The sequence below is a fragment of the Branchiostoma lanceolatum genome, chromosome 6, assembly GCF_035083965.1.
Source record: "Branchiostoma lanceolatum isolate klBraLanc5 chromosome 6, klBraLanc5.hap2, whole genome shotgun sequence".
NCBI lineage: Eukaryota > Metazoa > Chordata > Leptocardii > Amphioxiformes > Branchiostomatidae > Branchiostoma > Branchiostoma lanceolatum.
This window is the reverse complement of record NC_089727.1, coordinates 7,915,774-7,938,297: the sequence shown is the minus strand read 5'-3', so window position 1 is coordinate 7,938,297 and position 22,524 is coordinate 7,915,774. Positions and strand designations below refer to the sequence as shown.

The 22,524-nt window shown below is 38.1% G+C and overlaps 1 protein-coding gene across 1 annotated transcript in view; it reads left to right on the top strand.

Moving 5' to 3' along the window:
• The window catches only part of LOC136436386 (transcription factor SPT20 homolog), a 112,148-nt gene that overhangs the window by 63,010 nt on the left and 26,614 nt on the right, over positions 1-22,524 (top strand). The window contains exons 9-13 of the mRNA XM_066430328.1: positions 773-829; positions 3,987-4,126; positions 16,823-16,973; positions 20,650-20,706; positions 22,268-22,324. Coding sequence (XP_066286425.1) covers positions 773-829; positions 3,987-4,126; positions 16,823-16,973; positions 20,650-20,706; positions 22,268-22,324 — 462 coding nt within the window. The remainder of the gene's footprint in view (positions 1-772; positions 830-3,986; positions 4,127-16,822; positions 16,974-20,649; positions 20,707-22,267; positions 22,325-22,524) is intronic.

Here is a 22,524-nt window from a genome sequence, read left to right as displayed (position 1 = left end):
TGTGCAAGTACATTATATTCTGGGACAATGCTGCCCAGTATTGGATATCAAGTTAACATGATGTACATGATTATCCTACAAATGTAGGTTCTTTGCTAAAATTCCTTCATAGAATCTCTTGATTTGTAACTTGTCTAGATATTGAAAATCAAGATAACCTTTTAACTCGTAAAGTTGGCTATCTGTTTAACCTTCTCCCTGCTGCATAACCCCATAACCAATGCAAATTTGGTGCCAACTGGCTTCTTAGCAGTATGAGGGTTAATGATTGTTCATTGGTATGTTTGTTATACATTGATGCTCTCCCTAGTGCTGAAATCTTTGTTGCTGTTAAAGCAGTGCTTTCAATTTGTTCCTTTTTAGCCCATTGCTATCAGCTATTTCCAGTAGCAATTTTGTATTGTGCGTCTATAATTCATCAAGAATGCCCATTGTTTTACATTATAAAGCTGATAGCTCCCACCAATGGCACATGAGTTCTCAATCATATACTTTTTTTTCAAATGAAGGGATGTGGTATGTTTAAATGTGCACAATTTGCGTAAGTATAATGTACATGTATGTAGACTATTGTAGCTTGAAATTTCAAGGTATAAGCAATCCACTGCTTTTGTGATGTCATGTTATGCAGATTGAAGCACAATTTGGATTGGAAATTACACTTCAACCTTGCATCAGGTAAGTAGATTGTGGAAAGTAAGCATGCTAAAATGCTGTTTCACCACTTGTATTTGCCTATATTCTAAAGATGTCCTTTCCTGTGTTTCTGCAGACTCTGGTGTGTGACGTAAATGCAATCACTAATGATGGAGAGCACAGATGGACACAGGTACAGTATTACAACCCTTTTTTCAAACTTTCACCATTCCTTCCAATACTAGACTAGGCCACGGAAAATAAATGTTGTGTTTCCAATTACGGCCCAAAAAAACATTAGGGTCAGAAGGGATTCTATTTTTCTCTTTTCTTAGATTCCTGGTCATTGTTCCAACAAATAGTGCTTAACAAATTGTGTAAAACTGAAATGCAGACAGGCACTTGTATTTTCAATATGATCATATTTTAGTTATACATTGTACAAGCACAGTTTTCTGTTGCAACAGAAATAAGGAAAGAACAGCATGCTGGAAAAGAATTTTATAACGATTTTATTACTCAGATCAAAATTTTATCCCCCCTAGAAACATGAGTTCTAATTCTCACAAATGGTTGAAAAAATAAATAACAAAAAGGTTAAAGTCTGCAAATTTTTGCTATCGTCAGTCGGGTAATCAGAAAAACAACCTTTAGTTTCACCCACCTACGGTTGTGAAACTGAGGGTAAAAGTTTGAGGTGTTTGTGCATACTGGTAATGCATCAAAAGCATGTATTGGGGAGGTGGAATGACAGTGTAACCTAGTAAACTCCTCAAAACACACATAACCCGAGTGCCTGGAAAAACTGTGGTAAAAATGAGAAAAAACAACGACAACAAAAAAAGGCTTAAGTCGGCAGATTATTGCTATCGTCGGTCGGGTAATCAGAAACACTACCTTTAGTTTCATCCACCTACGGTTGTGAAACTAAGGGTAAAACTTTGCGGTGTTCATGCATATTGGTAATGTATCATGTCCTGGGTATTGGGGAGGTGGAATGACACTGTAATCCGTAAACTCCTGAGGACACACATGGCCAGAGTGTGTGGTAATTGCTTGGCAGGACTCCAAGTACTTTAAAGAGATACATGACTTGGTGATGGACACAACCTTGATGGGTTAAGCCCTGAAATTGAAAGTGTGTCCTGATGGTAACGACTATTGACATTTTCTCATAGCCAGTTAATAACCCTGAACTCGTTCACTACGCCACTGTGTTTTTTATTCCCAAGAATTTTGTGTCATAAAAACGTGTATTGTAAATCTCTTTACTGTAGGTAATACAGGTAAGAATGGGAAAAATAAAACAACATTTCCTTCTTGCTTTTGTACGATTATCTTTTTGTTTGGCTGTAGAATTGTAACATAAATCGTGATATTGATATTTTTGCCCCATATTTTCAGTGACGGGTAAATGTATTTTGATAGTTAATGGCTCAAAAACAATTTTTTTTTTCAACTATCTGTACGGTAAGTCTTGAAATTTTCGTAGTGATTTAAAGTTCACAGTTTTCACTGCAAAATATATGACACTGGAAAATTGCATTTCAATCGTATCATTGCATTAACTGTAATACAGAAATGTTTCAGCCATGAACTCGAAACACAACAAAACCTTGTTTTCCCACGTAACGCAAAATTAAGTCCCTGGGAAAATAAATGAGTTTACAGTAATTTCTCATCAAGACCATGCTGAAAGGTATGAAAACATTTTTTGGCCAGAAGTGTACAAGCAGGTTGTTATAAGGTCATTTCAACATCCTTAGAGAAGAGGTCAAGTACAAAAAAGGTCATGTATGTCCAGGTGTATCTTATTTGTGTATCTTACAGATGAACTTTAATCTTCTTCAGCTCAAATTAGCAAGGGCATGGGGCAACATTTGGTGAGAATGGCCCAAAATGAGTTCCAGTGAACCTAACCTCCCTGGGGAAATCAGGGCTCTAGTTGGATGTCCGGCTCTTTATTTTGTTACACGTGGACGGATTATGACTTTCACTTGAAGCATATTCAGTCCTAATTATGTCCCAGAGACCTGGTTGACACTACAGTTGGAGAAAAACAGGTTTTTATTCCATAATATGGATGAGTTTTTACCAAATACAGAAATTATGTATGTCTACATAATCCATAGTAGATGTAATGCATTTGGGCACTCATTGTCCATATTTACCACAACAATGTGCCATTAGTGCATCAGTTATACTAATAGTATTTCAGTATTGTAAGACCTGTAAACAGCAAACAGCCCAAATTTTGAACCAAAAAGTACTGAAATCATGGCTGTTGTTGAAGATTAGGCCAAGATGCAGTTACATTTTGTAAGACCCTTCTTTATTTCAATTGTAAAAGCTAATGGTAGTAGACCATCTCTGTCTCAACAAATCACTACAACTATGTGTTGTCTCAAAGCTGTACAAGTAATGTGAGGTCCGGTCTCATTCATGTATTACTCCTAAAAGAGTACTACCTACCCAGAAAATAAACGGCTGCATGAACCTTTGTTTATATTGGGTGGAAATTGCCTTTTAGCCAGCCCAACTGCTCTCAAGCGTCAAACTGATGAAAGCTTGTTTGTAACTGAAGAAATTAGCAGGTAAAGTTTGGCAGTGGCATGCTAGGTTGGACATGCACAGTCCTGCATTTCGAGTAATGCGGTCGTGCGCTTGCCGCTGGAAAGTGCCTTTTATTGGGTGCAGCTAAGTGCAGTTTGTAATTGCCATAAATAGAGATTATATGTAAGTGAAGTTGTTAACAATTTTTTTACATGATGAAGGGTAAATGTGGTCAACATAGAACGAATGACCTTGGTGCATTTCCTATAATTTCATTACGAACGTGCCCATGTAAAACACATATTATAACATGGAAGCCTATGGGGGAAAAAGTCATGCTGTGACAGCAAGAAGTTAAATGATTTACGGTTATCAGATGGAGCTACAGAGAGACTCAGCATTGGAAAACATCACATATCCTTCCTAGACTTCATCCTCTAGACTTTCTGTCTACTGTGAAGCTTTGAAGGACTTAAGGCCAATTTGTTCTTATCAGAAGAGCTAACGTGGCTGTTGAGTTAAGGAAAGCTGGAAGATTTCATATCTTGAAGTTTGGAAGATATCAAAACCGGAAGTCCTGCAGGAAAGCCGTGGTCATGGAAAGATGCTTGGGGGGGGGGGGTGACATAATCTAATCGTTTCTTCATTCTGCCAGCCTCTACCAACATACCGAATAACATAAAGATTCATCACACAACTTCTAGAGTGATGCTATTCACACACACTCACACATCATATAGAAACACAAAAACATAAACTTCTTTGCAAATGTAACAATGTGCGTTTCACCTCTCCAGGACGACAAACATGAGTTAGAGAAGCAGCTGGTCCTGGCCACGGCCGAGCCGCTGTGTCTGGACCCGTCCCCTGTGGTGGCCATGGTCAGCAACAGGATCCAGCATCACAGGCTCAAGTTCTCCACTAAACCTCTCAAGAGGTCAGTATATATGCCATCAAACTATCAAAGTGTTGTTTACTTTCAGAAGGTATAGAGTAGAGCACATCCAGGCCATTAGGACATGTTGATTCGATTGTACAATGTATGGTTGGCATCTGCGCGCGCGCGCATCAATTTTCACCCGTTTCCAAAAAAAGTTTTCGGCCATACTGTAAATCATACAAAGCAGCTGCAAAATGATCAAATGTATGCCGCAGATTGCAAAAAATATATTAGAAAACGATACAAATGTTGTAGAATGACAAAGCCAACATTATTCCAGAATCAAAGAAGATGTGAGGAAATGAAAATGAAGAATCTAATATTTCCTACACCATATATACTGCTTGTGTGTTTATTAATTTTTCTTCAACTTTTCTGACCACATAGATTTCACAATGAAGGCACCTTTTTTGGCCAAACTCTTTTTTTTTATTTGCACGTTTTGGGGTCCCCAAAGGATGTCATCCACATAATCAAATCAACATGGCCTAAGTAAGAAACATTATATGGCCTCCTTCAGTCAATATTGACCATGGTAAAATCCTAACTGACATCAACCCTACGGCTACAAATGTACGGCTACGGCTAGACAGTCCTACGAGAATGACAGTCTCTGTCACATGGGACACATCCGTAAGCTGACTCAGTTCTTTTATCCAGATCCGCTTTTCATCTGCACTGCACATCAGTCTAGTTTCTCCTCATTTTAGTTAGAAACACACAGTCCCTTTTCCCCCATTCCTCTGTTAGGACATGCAAAGCCTCCTTCAAGCCGGTGTCTCACAGCAGAAAAATGGCTTACCCAAGAAGTCTGCGAACTTCAAAAGTAATTTGTTGGCAGAAACACAGTCGGTGTCCTCTCGATCTCTGCATGGTTTTTAGGTGCTGACCAATATGTGCAGGTCACTGAGTAAGAAGGTAAAAAGATTTCAGGCAAAGAATATTCTCGACTCTCTGGAGCTTTTGAAATTTGATGGCCTTCTGGCAGTCAACAAGAACGGCCAAAGGTTGTGACAGTGTGATACCACTTTGAATTGCAATGTGTCTGCAGTCTGAGTTGTATTTTGGAATGTCTTTTTTTGTGTGTGTCAAAGGGAACACAGAAGAATAGGCACAGACTACATGTAGAAATAATCTAAATCAGCCTTGTTGCAAACTTCCACTATAATTGTCTGGAGATTTTTGCAAAATGTCAAGCTCTGTCTATATCTTTAAACAGCGATTTTTGTCTGTCAAATGTGATGGAAAAGAGAGAATTTTTGCCCGTCATGAGTGGAAAACTTCCTTCAAATGATGGAATGGCAGATGCTGGCTAGAAAAATCATGTACAGTCTGCATGTTAGGTTCATCAGAGTACTTAATGCTATAGACGTTAAGTAAGAAAGATTTGTGATAACTATGTCACTTTAGGTTAGACATCCAGGTAATGAGATACATAAATTATCAATCAGAAAAGTTACTTAAGCAACTGCGCTAGCGGATAGATTTTGTTAACAGTCAGACTTTTCAGACAGCATGCACTAACTAAATCAGACTCTACATTCAGCAAGAAAGATTTGTGATAACTGCGTCACTGAAGGTTAGACATCCAGGTAATGAGATACACAATTATTAATCAAAAAAGTTACTAAAGCAACTGGTTAGATTTTGTAAACAGTCAGACCTTTCAGACAGTATCCCCTACGTATACCATCATCAGTGACTATTCATCACTTAGTTCTTGAATGCTAATACTTCCCTAATGTACAACACGTACATGAACTAAAATGTACGTCTCCACCTACATATTTTTGTATACAAGCAACAATTATTAATCAGAAAAGTTACTCAAGCAACTGGACAGATTTTGTAACAGACTTTTTAGCCAGTATCCACTACCTTTCAACTGTGACTTTTCATCACTTAGACCCTGAATGCTAATACTTCCCTTGTACAACATGTACATGAACTTAAATGTATGTCTCCACCTACCAGTTGTATTAGACCTTTATAGGGTACACCGTGATCGGCGTGGTAGATTCCGCGGGATCCTAAAAGGTCAATCATGGCCAGTCAATCAGCCAGTCAGATAGACCCTGACTTCTAACCCATAATGCACAAAGGTCACTGTACAACCTCCATGCATCATCCGCCACGAAATTATTATAAATAGCGCGGCGCAAAGAAGCAGAAAACAATTCCGTTCCCCGACCACGTCTTGACCTAAATATCGTTATGTGCGCCCATTGATTTCTTTGCATCCGCGGAAGATGACGGATTTGGCGTCATTCCGTCCGCAAGGAAATTTGACGTACGTTGACCGGCGCTAAGACTCGTTAGATGTAAGATGCTCGTGTGGAATAACGTAGCATGGATTATTGTTCCCCAGTTGGTTGTAAGAGCGCAATTGTGGCGGCAATAGGAGCCATTAGTCTACACTGCAGCTGTGCAACACGCAGCGATTTTGGCATATTATCATACATATATTTTGTTATTTTGGATGGGCGCATTATATGACTGCATGTATGTACCTGAAGTGTTCAAGATAGGTAATTGTACTTCACTAGTTGTTAAATGCTGTTCCATTATAATATTCAAGGGAAAGTACACGCATTTGCCCAACTAGCTTTATAGAGGTAATTGAAAGTACTTTTGTCTCAATATGATTATTATATGCAGGCATAGAGTCTATCATGCTAGAAATTAGTTAAAAGAGTTGATCACCTAATTTTTTTTTTTAAGTGATAGATACATTACAAAAATCCCATATTTCTATTCTTGGAAGTACATATTTGGCATGTTTATTCCAACATGCAAAATTCAGTATGATTGGATTTTTTGCCATTCATCGTTATTTCTTTGCATAATCTGTATGATATTAGATACAGCCAGGAGCCTAAGAAATGCATGAGACACATAATTATAGATTATTATAATAATGATAATTATTCTAGCACAATAAGAGACAGTCTGGATCTTAAGCAAAGATGTAAAAATGGCGTCTAGGAGCGGCATTGTAAATTAGTTGATAAGCTCTTCCAACACCGTATAATGTATAGGGTGGTGCCCATCTCCCTTTCCTTAGCCCTTGGGCCACACAGCTGTACAAGCACAGATAATACTGTAGCCAAGGGCTTGTTCGCTGATAGCGGTGTGTGTTCAACTCCCATACTCTTTCGCACAAGCCCTGAATGCTAAGCAGTATGTATCATTTTTACCTTAGCTGAGAAGGTTATGTTTTGTACAGCGTTTGTGTGTGTGTGTGTGTGTGTGTGTGTGTATGTCAGTCAACAGGATAACTCGAGAATGCCTGGATGGATTGTCTTCATATTTGGTAGGTGGGTAGGTCTTTGTAAAACCTCAAAATGATTTTTGGGCCCCTTAGTGACTTGTTTAAGTCTTTGGTATGATTTGGTCAGAAACTCAAACCTGCGACCTACCGCATGCAAAGCAAGCGCTGCACACACCAGGCCATCACTGGAGTGATTGTATCTATTAATTAATTTCCATATTGCCCATTGACGATCATTGAAACAGATTATGCGATAGCCAGAGCTCTCTTTGATGTTCCGAATAAAGGACGCATCGGAAAAGCGTGATAGCCGGAGACCTGTTACAAAATCACCTTTTATCTCGTGATTGATTCTGCGGTAAATGATACAAGACAGCGAACCTGGGTACCCGTTCCGGAATGAAATTTCATACCCGACTGTTATAATAATTATAGCTTCACAACAGAAGTTGTAGGAGCTGTGGTGCTGCATGTGATTAGACATGTCATAATTTATGCTGCACATACACCCGTTAGCAGCTACAATATGCCGCACCACTTATGCCAGTCATAGCTATCAGCTTGAAACCTGATCAAAATACAAATGTACGTCATAATCAAAATGTGTAGGAAGGTAATGTTTAGCAATTAGGATATAGTATTGGATAATTATGTGTGCTTCTCTATAGAACTGATGAAGGAATCATAAGGATAGTTGTGTACAGTTTTGGTTTGAGACTCAATTAATGCTATATGTATGTTGTATGATTATGATATTGAATGTATAGTTTTATGCAGAATATAAGAATATGAACGTTCTTTTAAATGCAGGAAAAAGCTTAAGGATTTTGATGATGAAATTAATTTTTGGGTTATCCTGACATTCTAATTCCTATATTTTTTACAATAGATCAATCCCACATTACATTCATATTTTCCTCCCCTTCAAACAAATTTCCAAAAAAGTATTAAGTTTTCATGTCTGAACATACAGAATGTGAAATGTTTCACATGCATGATTATAAATAACTGATTTACTTAGTTCAGCCCCTTTCACATTGAATCATTCCTGCACTTCGCCTTTTCCACCGCCTTAAGAGTAGACACAGCACAAGATCCATCTCCCTACTGCCAAACTTGAACTTTAAGGTCTTTTCGAAAAGAGCATCTTATGTCTGATATGATACAACGGCATACATCACTGCTACTTCTGACCTCCCCTACTGTCTTCTACATCACGTTAATGCTTTATCACACAAATGACACGGTTCAAACACTTTCCAAAAGGACACGCGCATAATTTAATGCGGTGTTTTCCTCCACCGCTAACAAATCATCATGAATTCTGCGTCTTTTGGATGAAAAGAAAAGATCTGTGTCATTCCATGCAATGTTGATATATGAGGGAAGAATTGAATGAAAGAATTTAGAAAAGGAATTCTCCAGAATGTTTTAAAAGGACACCTGCATCTTCCCCTCACTGCATCTATGTCATTGCGAATTCTGCATCTTCAAAGCGTTTTAGATGAAAAATATCTGTTATTCCATGCAATGTATGATCATTAAAGAATTGAATGATAACTGAATGGGAGAATTTAGAATGTCACGGTTTCCCCATTCTCCGAAAGGATGCTAGCATCATTTAATGCTGTGTTTTGCTCCGCCGCTAACAAATCATTGCAAATTCTGCATCTTTGATAAGTTTTAGACAAAAGATATCTGTGTCATTCCATGCGATGTTGATATATGATTTATTTAAAGAATTGAAGAGGAATTGAATGGAAGAATTTAGAACGTCACGGTTTCTCCATTCTCCAAAAGGACACATCGTTTAATGCTGTCTTTCCCTTCGCCACCCACAAATCATCACAAATTCACATTGACACTTCATTTAATGCTGTTTTCCCTCCACCGTTCAGAAATCATTGCAAATTCTACATCGTCAAAGACTTTCTAGATGAAAATATCATTCCATGTAACGTCATATTATCAAAGAATTGAAGAAGACTGAATAGAAGAATTTAGAACGGCACGGTTCGGAGTTCTGCAAAAGGACGCCTGTATCATCTAATGCTGTCTTTTCCACCAACACTCACAAATCATCACAAATTCCACATGTTCAGAGACTTCTTAGATGAAAGATATCTGTGTCATTCCATGCATTATGGATTATAGGATTAAAGAATTGAAGTGGAGCTGAATGGACGAATTAGGAACGGCACGGTTCAGAATTATCCAAAAGGTCACTTGCATCAGCAAAGTTGTTCCCTCCACCATTCACAAATCATTGCAAATTCTACATCTTCAAAGAGTTTTTAGATGAAAGATATCTGTGTCATTCCATGCGTGAGTTACTGTGGGATCTGCTATAGACCTGCCATCATGATATGCCGTTTGAAGAGTTGCATTTCCTTGTTGTTTCATGAATGTGATACATCTAAATTGTATGTAAAGGTTAGCAATGTCAAACTACAGAAAGTATGCATGTTCGTATGATGTAAGAGGTCAAGAGGGGTTGTAGGAATAATCATGATTTCTCTGAAATGAGGCATGCCGTGGGTGGTGCTTTTCACATACACTTGTGACATAATGTATTAGGATACTATTATGTATTGCCAAGTACCAATTACAGCGTACCAAGTACTGGACTTACTAAGTTACTGTACCAACATATGGCAGCAGCTATTGCCTACTAAGCCTAGTGAGTAGAGTGCTTGTTTTGCATGCAATAGGTCGCAGGTTTTATTTCCGACTAAAAATCGTACATACTCCGTACGTACTACTAATAATTTCATCAGGTTGATAAATGACTGAATAGCAAAGTTCTTCATTCACAACCAAGTATTTACACGAGCCGACGTTTTGATGAGTGTCGTATTGCCCTGATGAAAATGACAGTCAAAGAAACGTCGGCTCGTGTAAATACTTGGTTGTGAATAATGAACTTATGACATACATGTATATGTATGAATTATATATTAGCTCGATCATATCATAAAAAGACTGAACAGAGATGTATTGAGTAGAATTATGCAGCACTGCAGTCTAAGAAGCTAGCGTTTCAATTGAAATGACATTTTCCCAGATTTTTCCATCCCAAAACATGTCGCTCAAAGAGCAATTATTCTGCGCCTTGTTTCTGACACATTTGAAGGTGTTCAGCCAGGCAAAACTAATTGAAATTTAACTATGTATAGAAATTTTGATATGCATGGAAGTTTCATCTTGCGTGAAGATGATCTTTATGTAGCGCAGTGGACTGGAACTACCACAGACAGAAGTCTATTAGACAACTTACGTTGCATCCATTCTTAAACATCTGATGTTGGCATCCCTTGGGGAAAAGAAGTATTAGTCGTAAATGATGAGAAGACACTGTGGAATCAGTTCCAAGGATCCAGGGTAATTGAGTTATCCAAGGTGTCAAAGTCCTTGCATGATTGATGTAACTTTCTCCCCTAATACTCTCACTTCTAAAGGAGGCTTTTGGTACCAAATTTGTAGAGCTTATTGGGTTAGACAGGGATGTTCCTGTAGCTCAACTGATAGTTATAGCAGCCTCACAGTTGAGCTCCTGGTTCTTATTAGTTGCTAACTAGTACCGGGAAACCACCATTTTACGTCCCTTCCAAAAGACAGGTGCAGCCCCAACTGAGATGTCCTGATCCAGGGTTTGAACAAGGGAACAATTAAGGAGCTCAACTGTGTGGCTGCTAAGCAGCCACACAGTTAAGCTCCTTAATTGTTCCCTTGTTCAAACCCTGGGTTGAGCTTTAGGGACATCCCTTTAGCATCGAGTAACAATTAACAAACTTTTCATATACGGTACAGTACAGTTAAGTAAGTACAGTATACAAATAAGGTAGCCTCTTTCAACCCAACCCCCCAAAAAAATAAATGAATTTGATAGCTTCTTTCAAAAGATGGGCAGCGATCATTTTTAATTTTAGAAAGTTGTAGCAAAATCTATCCTTTATTTCAGGCATCATGAGCTTTCTAACAGCAGATTTGTAAAATATGACATTCCTTTCTGTGACCTTCTACTTTATCTGGGAACTTTTTTGAATTCAGAGTATTTGTAGTTTTAGTGTCCAAATACTATAATATGTTTAGCTTAGAGAAGGGGGTCGTGACAGAAATTCTTTGAGAGACTTAAGCACTCTTTACCCAAGTCATCTATCAGTCAAACAAACACTTACTTGTGAGGCATAGGGAGGCTTAAACCATAGCAAGAGATTAAGACTGGTTACTCCATCTTACCAGTGGCTGTCTTAGTGCTATTCCTTGCGGATTTGAAAGTTGAATTAAATTGAAAGCCGGCCCAGACCTTTTTCATGGTGTCTTGAATACGATTGATAGGGAGCTTGTCTTTCAGACTGAGTCCTTTCCAGGGTTTAGGTAAATGGACAATGACTGTACATCTGTACTTGTTTGCAGACAAACTGTGGTGTTTTGTATATCAAGGCTTTAAGACAAACTGTGGTGTTTTGTGCCTGTGTGTGTGAGGGGGTCCTCACACTTTCATCCCAGCCAGACACTACACAGTACAGAAGTCACTCAAGCAACTAGATAAGTTCTGTAAATAGCTGACATTTCAGATAGCTTCCGCTGATCTTTCATTAGTGACGTTACCACACACTACGTAAAGATTCCATCTTTATTGTAATACTCAAGTTTTTAAGATGGAACCACTAATCTGGTATTCAGGATGGCCTTTGTGTCGATCAGTAATTCAAGCCTTCTGCAGGACTGTCATTCCGGATTTATAGTGTCCCCTGATTTAGGCCCTGTTGATTTGATTGTATGGATGTCATCCTTTGGGAACCTCAGAACTGATGCAAGCGTGAAAATAAATACATTTTTTTAGGCAAAAAAAAAGTTGCCTTCAGTATGAAATCTGATTGGTCAGGAACATTGAACAAATGAATAAACACATACCGAATAATAGATTGTTCTTTTTTTTCACATATTCATTGAATTTGGAATTTGCTTTGGTGTACTGCGAATCTTACTATCCGTTTCCCGATTATTTTTTTTACAATTCACTGCATACATTTGCTATTTTGCTTTGTACAATTTACACTCAATTTAACAGTATGGTTGAAAACCTTTTTTTTTTTTGGAAACGAAAATTGATGCACGTGCGGATGTCATCCATATAATCAAATCAACTTGGCCTTATGGAAAACCATACCACACCCTCCTGTGCCTTTGAAATACAGAAGGGTGGCTGACAACTTATCGCTTCATCTGAAACGCATGTTAAAGTAGGACGTTGAACCTTCAGAAACTGAAATTGTAGCTGCAAGTCACGGCGACGGGAAAAGACATCCGTAACAAGAAACAAACTGAGATCTGATAAAGGATCAACTCAAACACGTTCCACAAACTAAATGAGGAAGCATTTAGGCAGAGAGTATATCAGATAGTAGCATCGGTGGCATTATTGCTTTTACTGAATACTGTCAACTTGAAGGCAATGATTCTCTGCTCAGTTGCTTGGCCTTGAATTAGAGATGAGGGCCAAGATAGAAGTATGGGGGATTTTGATTTAGTTTTTAGCATGAATCTTGCAGTAGTGAATATGTGAAGAACATTTTCAAAGGGCAGTCATGCATCTTTTTTTTACAAGTTAAGTGGTTTCAGGAAATGTTTTTATTAACTACATGTGTTATCGTACATTGTACTTCCTGGACTCAAAAGATGTACAACACTACCCTATTCGTGTTGTAACATAATCGTACCCAATTCATAGAAATGCTTGAATCATCATCTTGCAGTTTTACACATCCGTTGCAATGTACCTGACAGTGTGTATACCAGTCAGAATTCAATATGACGATATCTTCTTCTTCTACAGAAACACGTTAAGTTTAAATCATTCTGAATCAATTTTAATTCATGTTGTAGGAAAACTACAAAAATGTAGTCTCAGATCTGCTCTGATACAAGATATATTCCATAATTTACTTCTTTGTAATTGGCTTCTTAAAGTAAGAAATTCACGATAAAGTCTCTCTATAACTCAAATAGACAAATACCAAAAAAAACAGCTGAAAAAGTCAATGATTTTAAAAAAAACATGTGTTCACTGGCATACAATGACAGAATGTGAGGGATTGCTTCACCTTCTGTCTGCTGAGGACTCATCCACATACAATATTTGTTTGTTTGTTTGTTTGTTTGAACCTTTGTTTATTCATGATAAGCTCAAATCGGCACACAGGCCGCTTTTCATGAGGGAAGAGGTAAGGGTCAGATACAATATAGCAGAGATACGCAGTCATTTGAGTCCTAATAACTCCTGGTATTTAACCATATATTGTGTATTCTGGGGTCACAGAGGGACTTAAAGTCTCAATGAATAATTATGAAGAAATCAACCCAAGACCGTACCACAGTAGGCCAATAATGCATAATTCAAGACCTCTTCATTTGACACTTAACCCTCTAATCTTGCAGACCTTAATACTTAAACAGTGAGTGATGGAGATAGGTTACCACTGATAGGGTTAAGGCTCATGTTGATGGATGGTTCTGTCTTTGTCTTCTTCAGGAGAATCCCACTGGTTAAGTCACTTGATCCACTAATACTGTAAATCTTGAAAAGTTTGTGGTGGTTTTATTTTGATTTGATTTGATTTGATTTCTTTATTTGCACATATAGAATCAGTCTGTATTACATAATAAAACAGAAAAGAACAAAAAATACACGTGCTGGGTGAAGAAAAAAAGCCATGATGGCTTATACAAGGTCTTCCCCCATCTAAATTAACAAAAAATAACATAAATCTAACGATTCATAACATAATTATAGTAGTAAGTGATTTTCATGGTGACCTATCCACTGCAAAATCACAATACTTCAAATATGCATTTTCAATGTACTGCTGTACTGTACAACAGAACTGTTTCAACTGCAAAGGGAAATTAAGCCCCAGCAAAAACGAATGAATGTACAGTATATTCTTTCTGTGTTGGTCCATCTTCAGTCAAGACTTGACCTATATAAATCAATAGAAAATGTTACAGTAACACTTATATTAAGTCTAAGCAGTTGTTACTTAGTGGGGTATTATTGATGACATTTTGCTTTACTAATTAGATTGTGTTACTATCACATTTACAGACATTGATCAATGGTATTTGTCACATATTGTAGTCTATAAGAAATACAAATAAAAGACATTATCAGGTAAGACATACATAACTACATAGCAAGAATGAACATTGATACCAACACACTGTTCGTTCAGCACCAAGGACAGAGACTTGTCAGCAAAATTTTGACTTCGGCTCAAACTAAACAAATGATAGCAGGCAACAAATCAGAGTTATGTGTGGTTTACAAATACTATATTTGTCTGAATTGCATGGGCAGATACATGTATATGTCATACATACACAAAAGCACCCCCACCGTATGTTCAGCACCAAGGACAGAGGCAAGTTAAAAAATTTGAAGGAATGTGGTTGACACTGACCAAACAATGATAACAGACAAGGAAATGATAGTAAGTCAAAAAAGTCAATCGACATGCAACATACTACTGGACAAAAGTTTAAACAGCAGGGCTGTCTCCAGGACCCGTCCCTCCATTCCGGGACAGAAAGTTGCATGTCGGGACTGAAATATCCTCCACCCCATCTATAAAAATGTATTTTTCCTAAGCTTAAAATGACATATTTAACAACAACAAAAATGAGTTGGACGGAAAAAATTTAGAAATTAAAGCTGGAGACATAGTCACAAATTCAGCAGTTACAACATGGTATGTGTTATGTGTTGCCATTTGGAAAAAGACACTTGCCACAATTGAGCTATGACTCAGTCCCTTGTGACCTTGACCTTCAAAATCTGGCTACGAAGTGGAAAATCTATTTCTTGGTTCACCAGTTCACGCTGCCTTAGAGTTCAGGTACATCGATTTTTCAGTCGCAAATGTCAAAAGCTGTTTATTCCTCCTCTTTTCATTAAACCCCAAAAGGCATGTATTACGGCTACATTTGCGCAAAAGTGCAGCTGCCTCTAAATCATATTAGTTTTTGATATTTGCAATACCAGCATGATGACTGTGCAACCTGCGGTTGAACTTATTGATATGAATGAGTTTTGTGAAATGTCGCGATTTGATTTATTCAAAAGGGAGTGTCGTAAATTTCAAGGTTGCAACTAGTAGTGTACAAAGTCATGTACAAATGTAGCATGTCATTGAATGATTTCTATTTTAAAAAAGTGACATAAATTTGAATGTTGCCCAATGGAGCATTGTCTACCCCTTAAGCACATGACGATTATACTAATTATATTCAAGAGTGAAGTAGATCCTGTATTAACATTAAGAATATATAAAAAGACTAGATATGTGAAGGTTTGTGTGAAAGATTAGATTTGTTTTACATGTCTCAACGTTTTTAATATCATTTCTGTCAAGTTATTCATGAAAGATTGCAAAATTATATAGTGACTGAATAAGGTCTGATGAATAGTGAACTATTGTTACAGTAATGCCTCGTTAGTGGAAGGATGAAGCTTAATTATGTTGTTGTTTGTCACTGTATAAGTGTGACAATACAAAATGTAGATTTGTTTTTCTTGTCTTTTGTAACTGTGCTTTGTGCTTTGTGCCTAAGAGTCAGCCAGATGGCAATTAATGTTGCGTTTTATGATATTTAGATTATTTGACAGTTATAAGACCAAGCTTAATGATGTTTTTGTTTCTCATTGTGTCAACGTCACAATAGATTTCCTCTTTCTTTTGTCTTCTGCAATTATGCAAATGTACCAAAACAAATGTACCAACCATACTACAGTCCTCACAGATAGTCAATGTTGCCTTTTTTAATATCACGAAATTATCTGATTTGACAGTAATGAGACAAAATAAATGATTTACTGTTACATTAGTTATTACATATTTCTCAGTCTGTATATATAGTACAATGAATCTATTCTTTCTTGTGACTTTACAGATGTGCCAAAAGCTTCAGCCAAACTGCAGTGATAATTAGTGATGCATTTTTTTTGTTCAAATATGATTAATTTTGACAGTTAGATAATATTAATGATTGTATTGTATTGTATTGTACAGTAATTTCTTCCTTTCTTTTCTGTAAATATGCAGACATTGCCAAAAGATTCAGCCAGACTATAGTGACAATCAATATAGCTTTTCAGAATATCATAATGATTGCACAATTGTAATACAAAAAATTAATGATTGTTGTATTGTATTGTATTGTATTGTATTGTATAATGATTTCTTTTGTCTAAAATCTGTAACTTTACAAATGTGCCAAAAGATTCAGCCAGACTGCAGTGACAATCAACGTTCCATTTTAGATTATGATATCATAATGATTTAACAGTTGTAGCGCAAAGCAAATACGTGTGTTGTATTGTATCGTACAATAAATTTTCTTCGCCTTCTGTAACTAAACAGATGTGCCAAAAGGTTCAGCCAGACGTCGGCGAATCGTCGGCGCGAGATGACGACCACGCCGGCGCCGCCCCACCTGTTTCTGCACGACTTCCTCCAGAAGAGGAAGGAGAAGAGACCGCACCCTCCCGTGGATTTAAAAGTAGGGAAAGCTGTAAGTGCATGCGAGAGGGCATGAATGTCCCGGAGAATGCGAAAGCGTAGCCTGGAGTCCGACCTTGTTAGTTTGGATCCGATTCGAACGCTCGCCACTCCGTAGTAACAACCGTTGGGAACGGACCAAGCTGACAAGGCTAGAATCCAGGCTAGCAAAAACGATTAATGGCATGTCTGTAAAGACCGAACAAAAAGTATGATAGCACTGTCTCGAAGCATAAGCCCTTTTGTAGCTTATTTCAATAAGTTTGCATGATGTTTTCTTTCTATACATGTACAGTTGCAATGAGTTTGCTTGCTTTTTTTCTGTGGGTCACTCTAGACTTCACTCTTTTTGCATGCTTTCAGGAAGGAAAATATTCTTATTAAATTGCTTTCAGTCCAGTATGATATTCATTTTATTCACACACTGCCTGTTGAGAAAAAGTTCTGCCCAAATTTTGTTAAACTTTGTACTTGAACTGGGTGCGCTCCTGTACGTAGTCTGCACTATCCTAGTATGATGTTCTGCAATGTAATCTAAAACTGTTACCTTTGACTTTGTTCTTTTCCCTGCTATCCCAATACTATATGATTCTTTATCTACAATGCACAACTTTTATTCCAGTGTCAGATATATTTCATCATTTCATTTCATCATAGATGTACAACTGTACACCTATATAATATATATATATATATATATATGGTGAACCTTACTTTTTCCTAATCTCCAAGCAGATGTAGGGGAAAGCTGAATCCTTGCAGTTCGATGGCTGCCCTTTTCTGTTTCAATCCATCTCCTCAAAAAGGCAGCTAGAAAAATGTAAATGATTGGGCCTCCCCCAAACATCTGCTTGGAGATTAACGGCTACCATCTTTCTTCTTACACCTCAGCTTATAGTGTCAATTTTCTATTTTTGTATGGAATAAGAATTCTTTGAATTTCTAGTTAACACTTTTGCTTTGTCACTTTTTTAAAACAACCGTCTGATATGTACATGTAACACCTACTTACATAATTCCACAGGGTACATAATTCCGCCACCCTGAAAAGATGTATCCGAACAGATCTCCAACCCAACGTGCCTCAGTGTAATACACTCCTGAAACTGTGCATGCCTGGGAGGGGCTGCACTAGAGATCTCTCAAACAAACTGTGGCGAATTTATGTAACCCAGCGGATTAATGTTAATGGAGGTTAAATACTATCTAACAATCCCTGTGTGTTTCCATTTCTCCAACATTCAAATAACTAAGATTGTTTCTCAATATAAAGGTTCTCTTGTTTATATCTCTCCTCTCTTGCCCTTTTGTTTTTTCTTTGTTTTGTTCTCTTCCTCCCCCCCCCCTGCGGCTACCATGGTAAGGACCTCCAGTATGGCATGGTATCACCCATGTGTTCTAATAGATGTTGTGTCATTTCATGTCATTAACCAAGATTGGTGTGAGATGGTACTTAATCTTTAGGAACCTTGGTGCAATACATGAAAGGAGACACCAATACTACACAATCATGCCATATTTTACATGGTATAACAATGCAAGATATCCTACCTTGCTCCAATCCCACTATCATCAAGAAGCCCAAATGTAGGAACAGTCAGAGGAAATTTGTACATTTCTTAATATCCAAGCAAATGTGGGGGTAGAAAATCATAAATGTGTATGACTGTCAAACAAGTTGCTTAGTCAGAAGTCTTGCAATGTACAATCCCAACATCTGCTTGGAGATTACATTTTTTTGATTCAGTACCAAAATACGACAATCTTTCAACCTCATATAATGAAAAGTACATTGTACCGCCACCAGAAGACCACATTTAGAAGCAAGAATGTATCTACGTGTATATAAAAAAATTACACATGTTTTACATGTATGTATTTTATTATTTTACTATATACCGGTATCACTGATCTCACACCAATCTACCTGCATGTGTTACAAGACTTCTTCATTGACCTTTTGTCCCATTTTGTTCGATGTTACATAATTGTGTATGCACCACAAATCATTTCTAACACACATGTAACCTGTATCAATCTAGACTTTGTGTTGTGTTGATGTTGCATGCATTGCACTAACTACAGTCAAACCTGCCCAAGGCGACCACCCGGCGGACCGGGCAAAAACGGTCGCGATGGACAGGTGGTCGCCATGAAGAGGATTCCACTCACATGTTTCCAGGTCGAGGTTTTCAAATACAGTACGTAAATGATGAAAAAAATATGTGAATTTAGACAGCATGACCCTCACCAGGTTCAATTCTCATTGACAGAAAGATCCTACAAAAATTACATTTTCCGTTATCGATGTAATAATTGTATACCGCTACATCGTGTCCAAATTTTCGTCATAATTTTGACTACAAAACGATGGTTGCCTCGATGATCTCGCAGCGCCCTCCCGCATTCACACGTTACATTGAATAGTACAAACAAGGCACGCACATCATCGAAGTTTTAAGGCCTAAGACAGATCCCTAGAAAACGCCTGCTGGTCCCAGCCTTTTTTGGGTCGCCGACCGCTGGATGAACCTGAGGGTCAAAAAATTTTTGATCTGACAACTAAAGATGAAAACGGTGATTTCGTCGCGCCGCGCCGCGAAGCTCTGTGCCACCGCATCGAAGGGTAAGTCAGTGCAGCAGAACGCACAGCGTCCAATAAAGGTTTGTGAGATTCATGGAAATAAAAAGAAAATAAGAATTTTGATTTTCACCAATAACTAGAGTATTCCTAAATGTTCATACACAAAATCATCGTGTTTTACAAAGGTCAGCGGTACGCCAAATCCGGGCCGCCCGAAATCCAAGATGGCGTCGGGACCAAGGAACAACATTTCTCGCCTGATGTTTTGCCCGCCGCGAAGTCATTTTTCGGCGGAATTTAGCAAGATACAGACACATTTTTGTTGAAAATACAAGAAATAGATAGTAATTTCTGTGAAATCTGACTTTTTGACGCCATGCACTACGTATTCGTTTTGAAAGTTGAGTTTAAACGAAACTGAGTTCACGTTAAACTATAAGATTACGATAGGCACAACAACATCACAAACATTTGTCTTTACAATGTTTATAGGGGGAACGTTTTATTAAAACACTTCATGGAGGAGTCGATGGTATAACATTGCTATTCCATATATTTTTGATCTTATTTTTGTCCTTTAAAGTCTTGAAAACATTTCCGTGAAATCCGACAGCAAAATGATCTGATGTCACCACACGCTTGAAAATTAGGCGACCACCATGGGCAGGGATTGTGCTCTGTGCGGTCCCAATTCGTGGCGGTCGCGGTCGCGTTGGACGGGTGGTCGCCTTGGGCAGGCAGCTTAATGCTTGTGCCTATGGGGAAAATTTTCGGGACCGAGAAAAAGCGGTCGCCATGGCCAGGTGGTCGCGTTGAAAAGGTGGTCGCCTAGGCAGGTTTGACTGTATATCTGAAGTGTGCAAAACTATGTGTTTATTGTGTATCACCACAGACCCATAAAGTCTGGACACAACTTTCAAAATTTCAAATTACGACTTGTGTACTTTGGTGCCATTGCATGTCCTGATATTACACATTTCGATATCATTTATTATAATTGAAAATCGACGATGAAAGCATGCAGAAACTCAAGTGGTTTCCTCATTTCTATGCTTAAGGTTTTGTGTTCTAGTTTTATAATCCAGTTTTTGTGGTCTCTTCACAGTGTGTGGACATGTGGAAACAGCGATCGCTCAACCTAAGTGCACCATCCCATGTCGAGGTATGTGGAACAATGTGATTTTATATATTGTCACCTATTTTTGTTAGTGGAAGGGAAAAATTTCCAGATTCAGTTTTACACTAACTTTTAACCTTTAGCACTCTTAAGTAGCCCTCTGGCACCCGATTCCCTATTGGTTACGGAGTTAGGCAGCAGGTGAAAAGTTAACAATCTGAGATTTACAGATTTGTGTCATTTGTCTTTGGTGCAAGGTACAATGTACCTTCAAGTTGCTATTCTTTGTTTTTAGAATGTTGAATTCTGTCAACTTACGTCATTAGAATTTTTCATTTTACGGTGTACAAAATTAAATGTAGTTAATAATTTTTGTTATATATCAAGCAGTTCCTCCTTGATGATATGTTAATTTGAAGACATTTTTTTAGTCTCTTTTTGTTGAAATTTTTAGCACCATCTATATATCTCCATCAACTGAATATACAATGTACAACTTATGAAATCAATGCTTGCATTTAGATGTATACAATTTGTATATTCAATTTAATGACTATTCAGCAGCCTACATGTTAAAGGCCTCAAACTTTTCCACAAACCATATGTATCAATAAGATACCTGCCTTAACCTTTAGCACTCTGAAGTAGCTGTTTGGCACCCAATTCCGTATCGGTTACAGAGTTAGGCAGCAGGGAGAAGGTTAAACAGTGTCTCTGTTTTATCAATCCAAAACTTGCAGTTTTACAGTTTCAAGTAACTTTTTATATGGAGACAGAAGATGTCATAAACTATGGCTACAAACACCAAATCATGTGTCAAACCGTTAAGCGTGCAATGTGTACTGTAAAAGTGTTTCATCAGTCACTGCCTTGTCGCTGTCATGTTCACACACAAAATCTGTCCACAATCTTACGCTCAAGTGCAGCCAGGGGAATAGTGAGCACGGGAAACATGTGGCATCGTAGATTGAATCGGATAGAAGCAGTGATACCTTACATCGTACTCGCCAACCGTACAGATCTTCAGGTCACGGCAAAGACATAACGCGCATCTTTCCCCTGCACTTGGCTTTTGTGAGAGAAGTATTAAACCTGCGCCCCCTCTTGGGAAATCAGTTCTGCGAAACATCCTTCCCCAGCCATGTGTGAAAGATTGGTGCACGCCCTCTAAATGCGGGCACTTGTAAGGGTTCAAGAGGAATGGGAAATTACACCGCCAATAATTGCTGACCTCCCGACCTTCGCTGCTCGTACAAAGAGGGAACCAGCTGACTCCAACTCGCCACAAGAGAAAAGATGGCCCAATTAGTGGAATATTCCAGAACTGTAGAATGCAGAAACCTTCGCAGTGCTTTTATGTTCACAGTTTTCACAGTAAACTCTTTACCACAAACTTAAAACCACTGCGAAAAGCAGTTCCATTTTGTGACTGTAGTGCTACCATTGTTTCAAACACGAACTCAAAACCACAGCAAACACTCCATTTTCTCCCTACCGCAAAATTAAATCCCCGAGAACATTTCTGCATTTACAGTATCATATGACCATGAAGAGAGAAAGTTTTCACATGTGTCTCATCTTGTTCTCATTTGCTTTTGTTTTTTAGGTGGAGAATTATGCATCTGCTCTGGAGAAACCCAAGTCGACGAGCGACAATACTCCGGTGAGAACTGACATGCCTACGACTCTTGACATGAAACCTTAGTGTTAACTGGGGAAATGAATGGTTGTGAAGGATTAATGGACAGTGGACGGTTCTTGCCTTTCTCTGGGTCAAGACCATTTGTATAGTCGCACCTAAAAGGCTGTGTTAATCTGTTCTTGTCGTAAAGCATGAACATCTCTGACTATCTCTGTCTTATC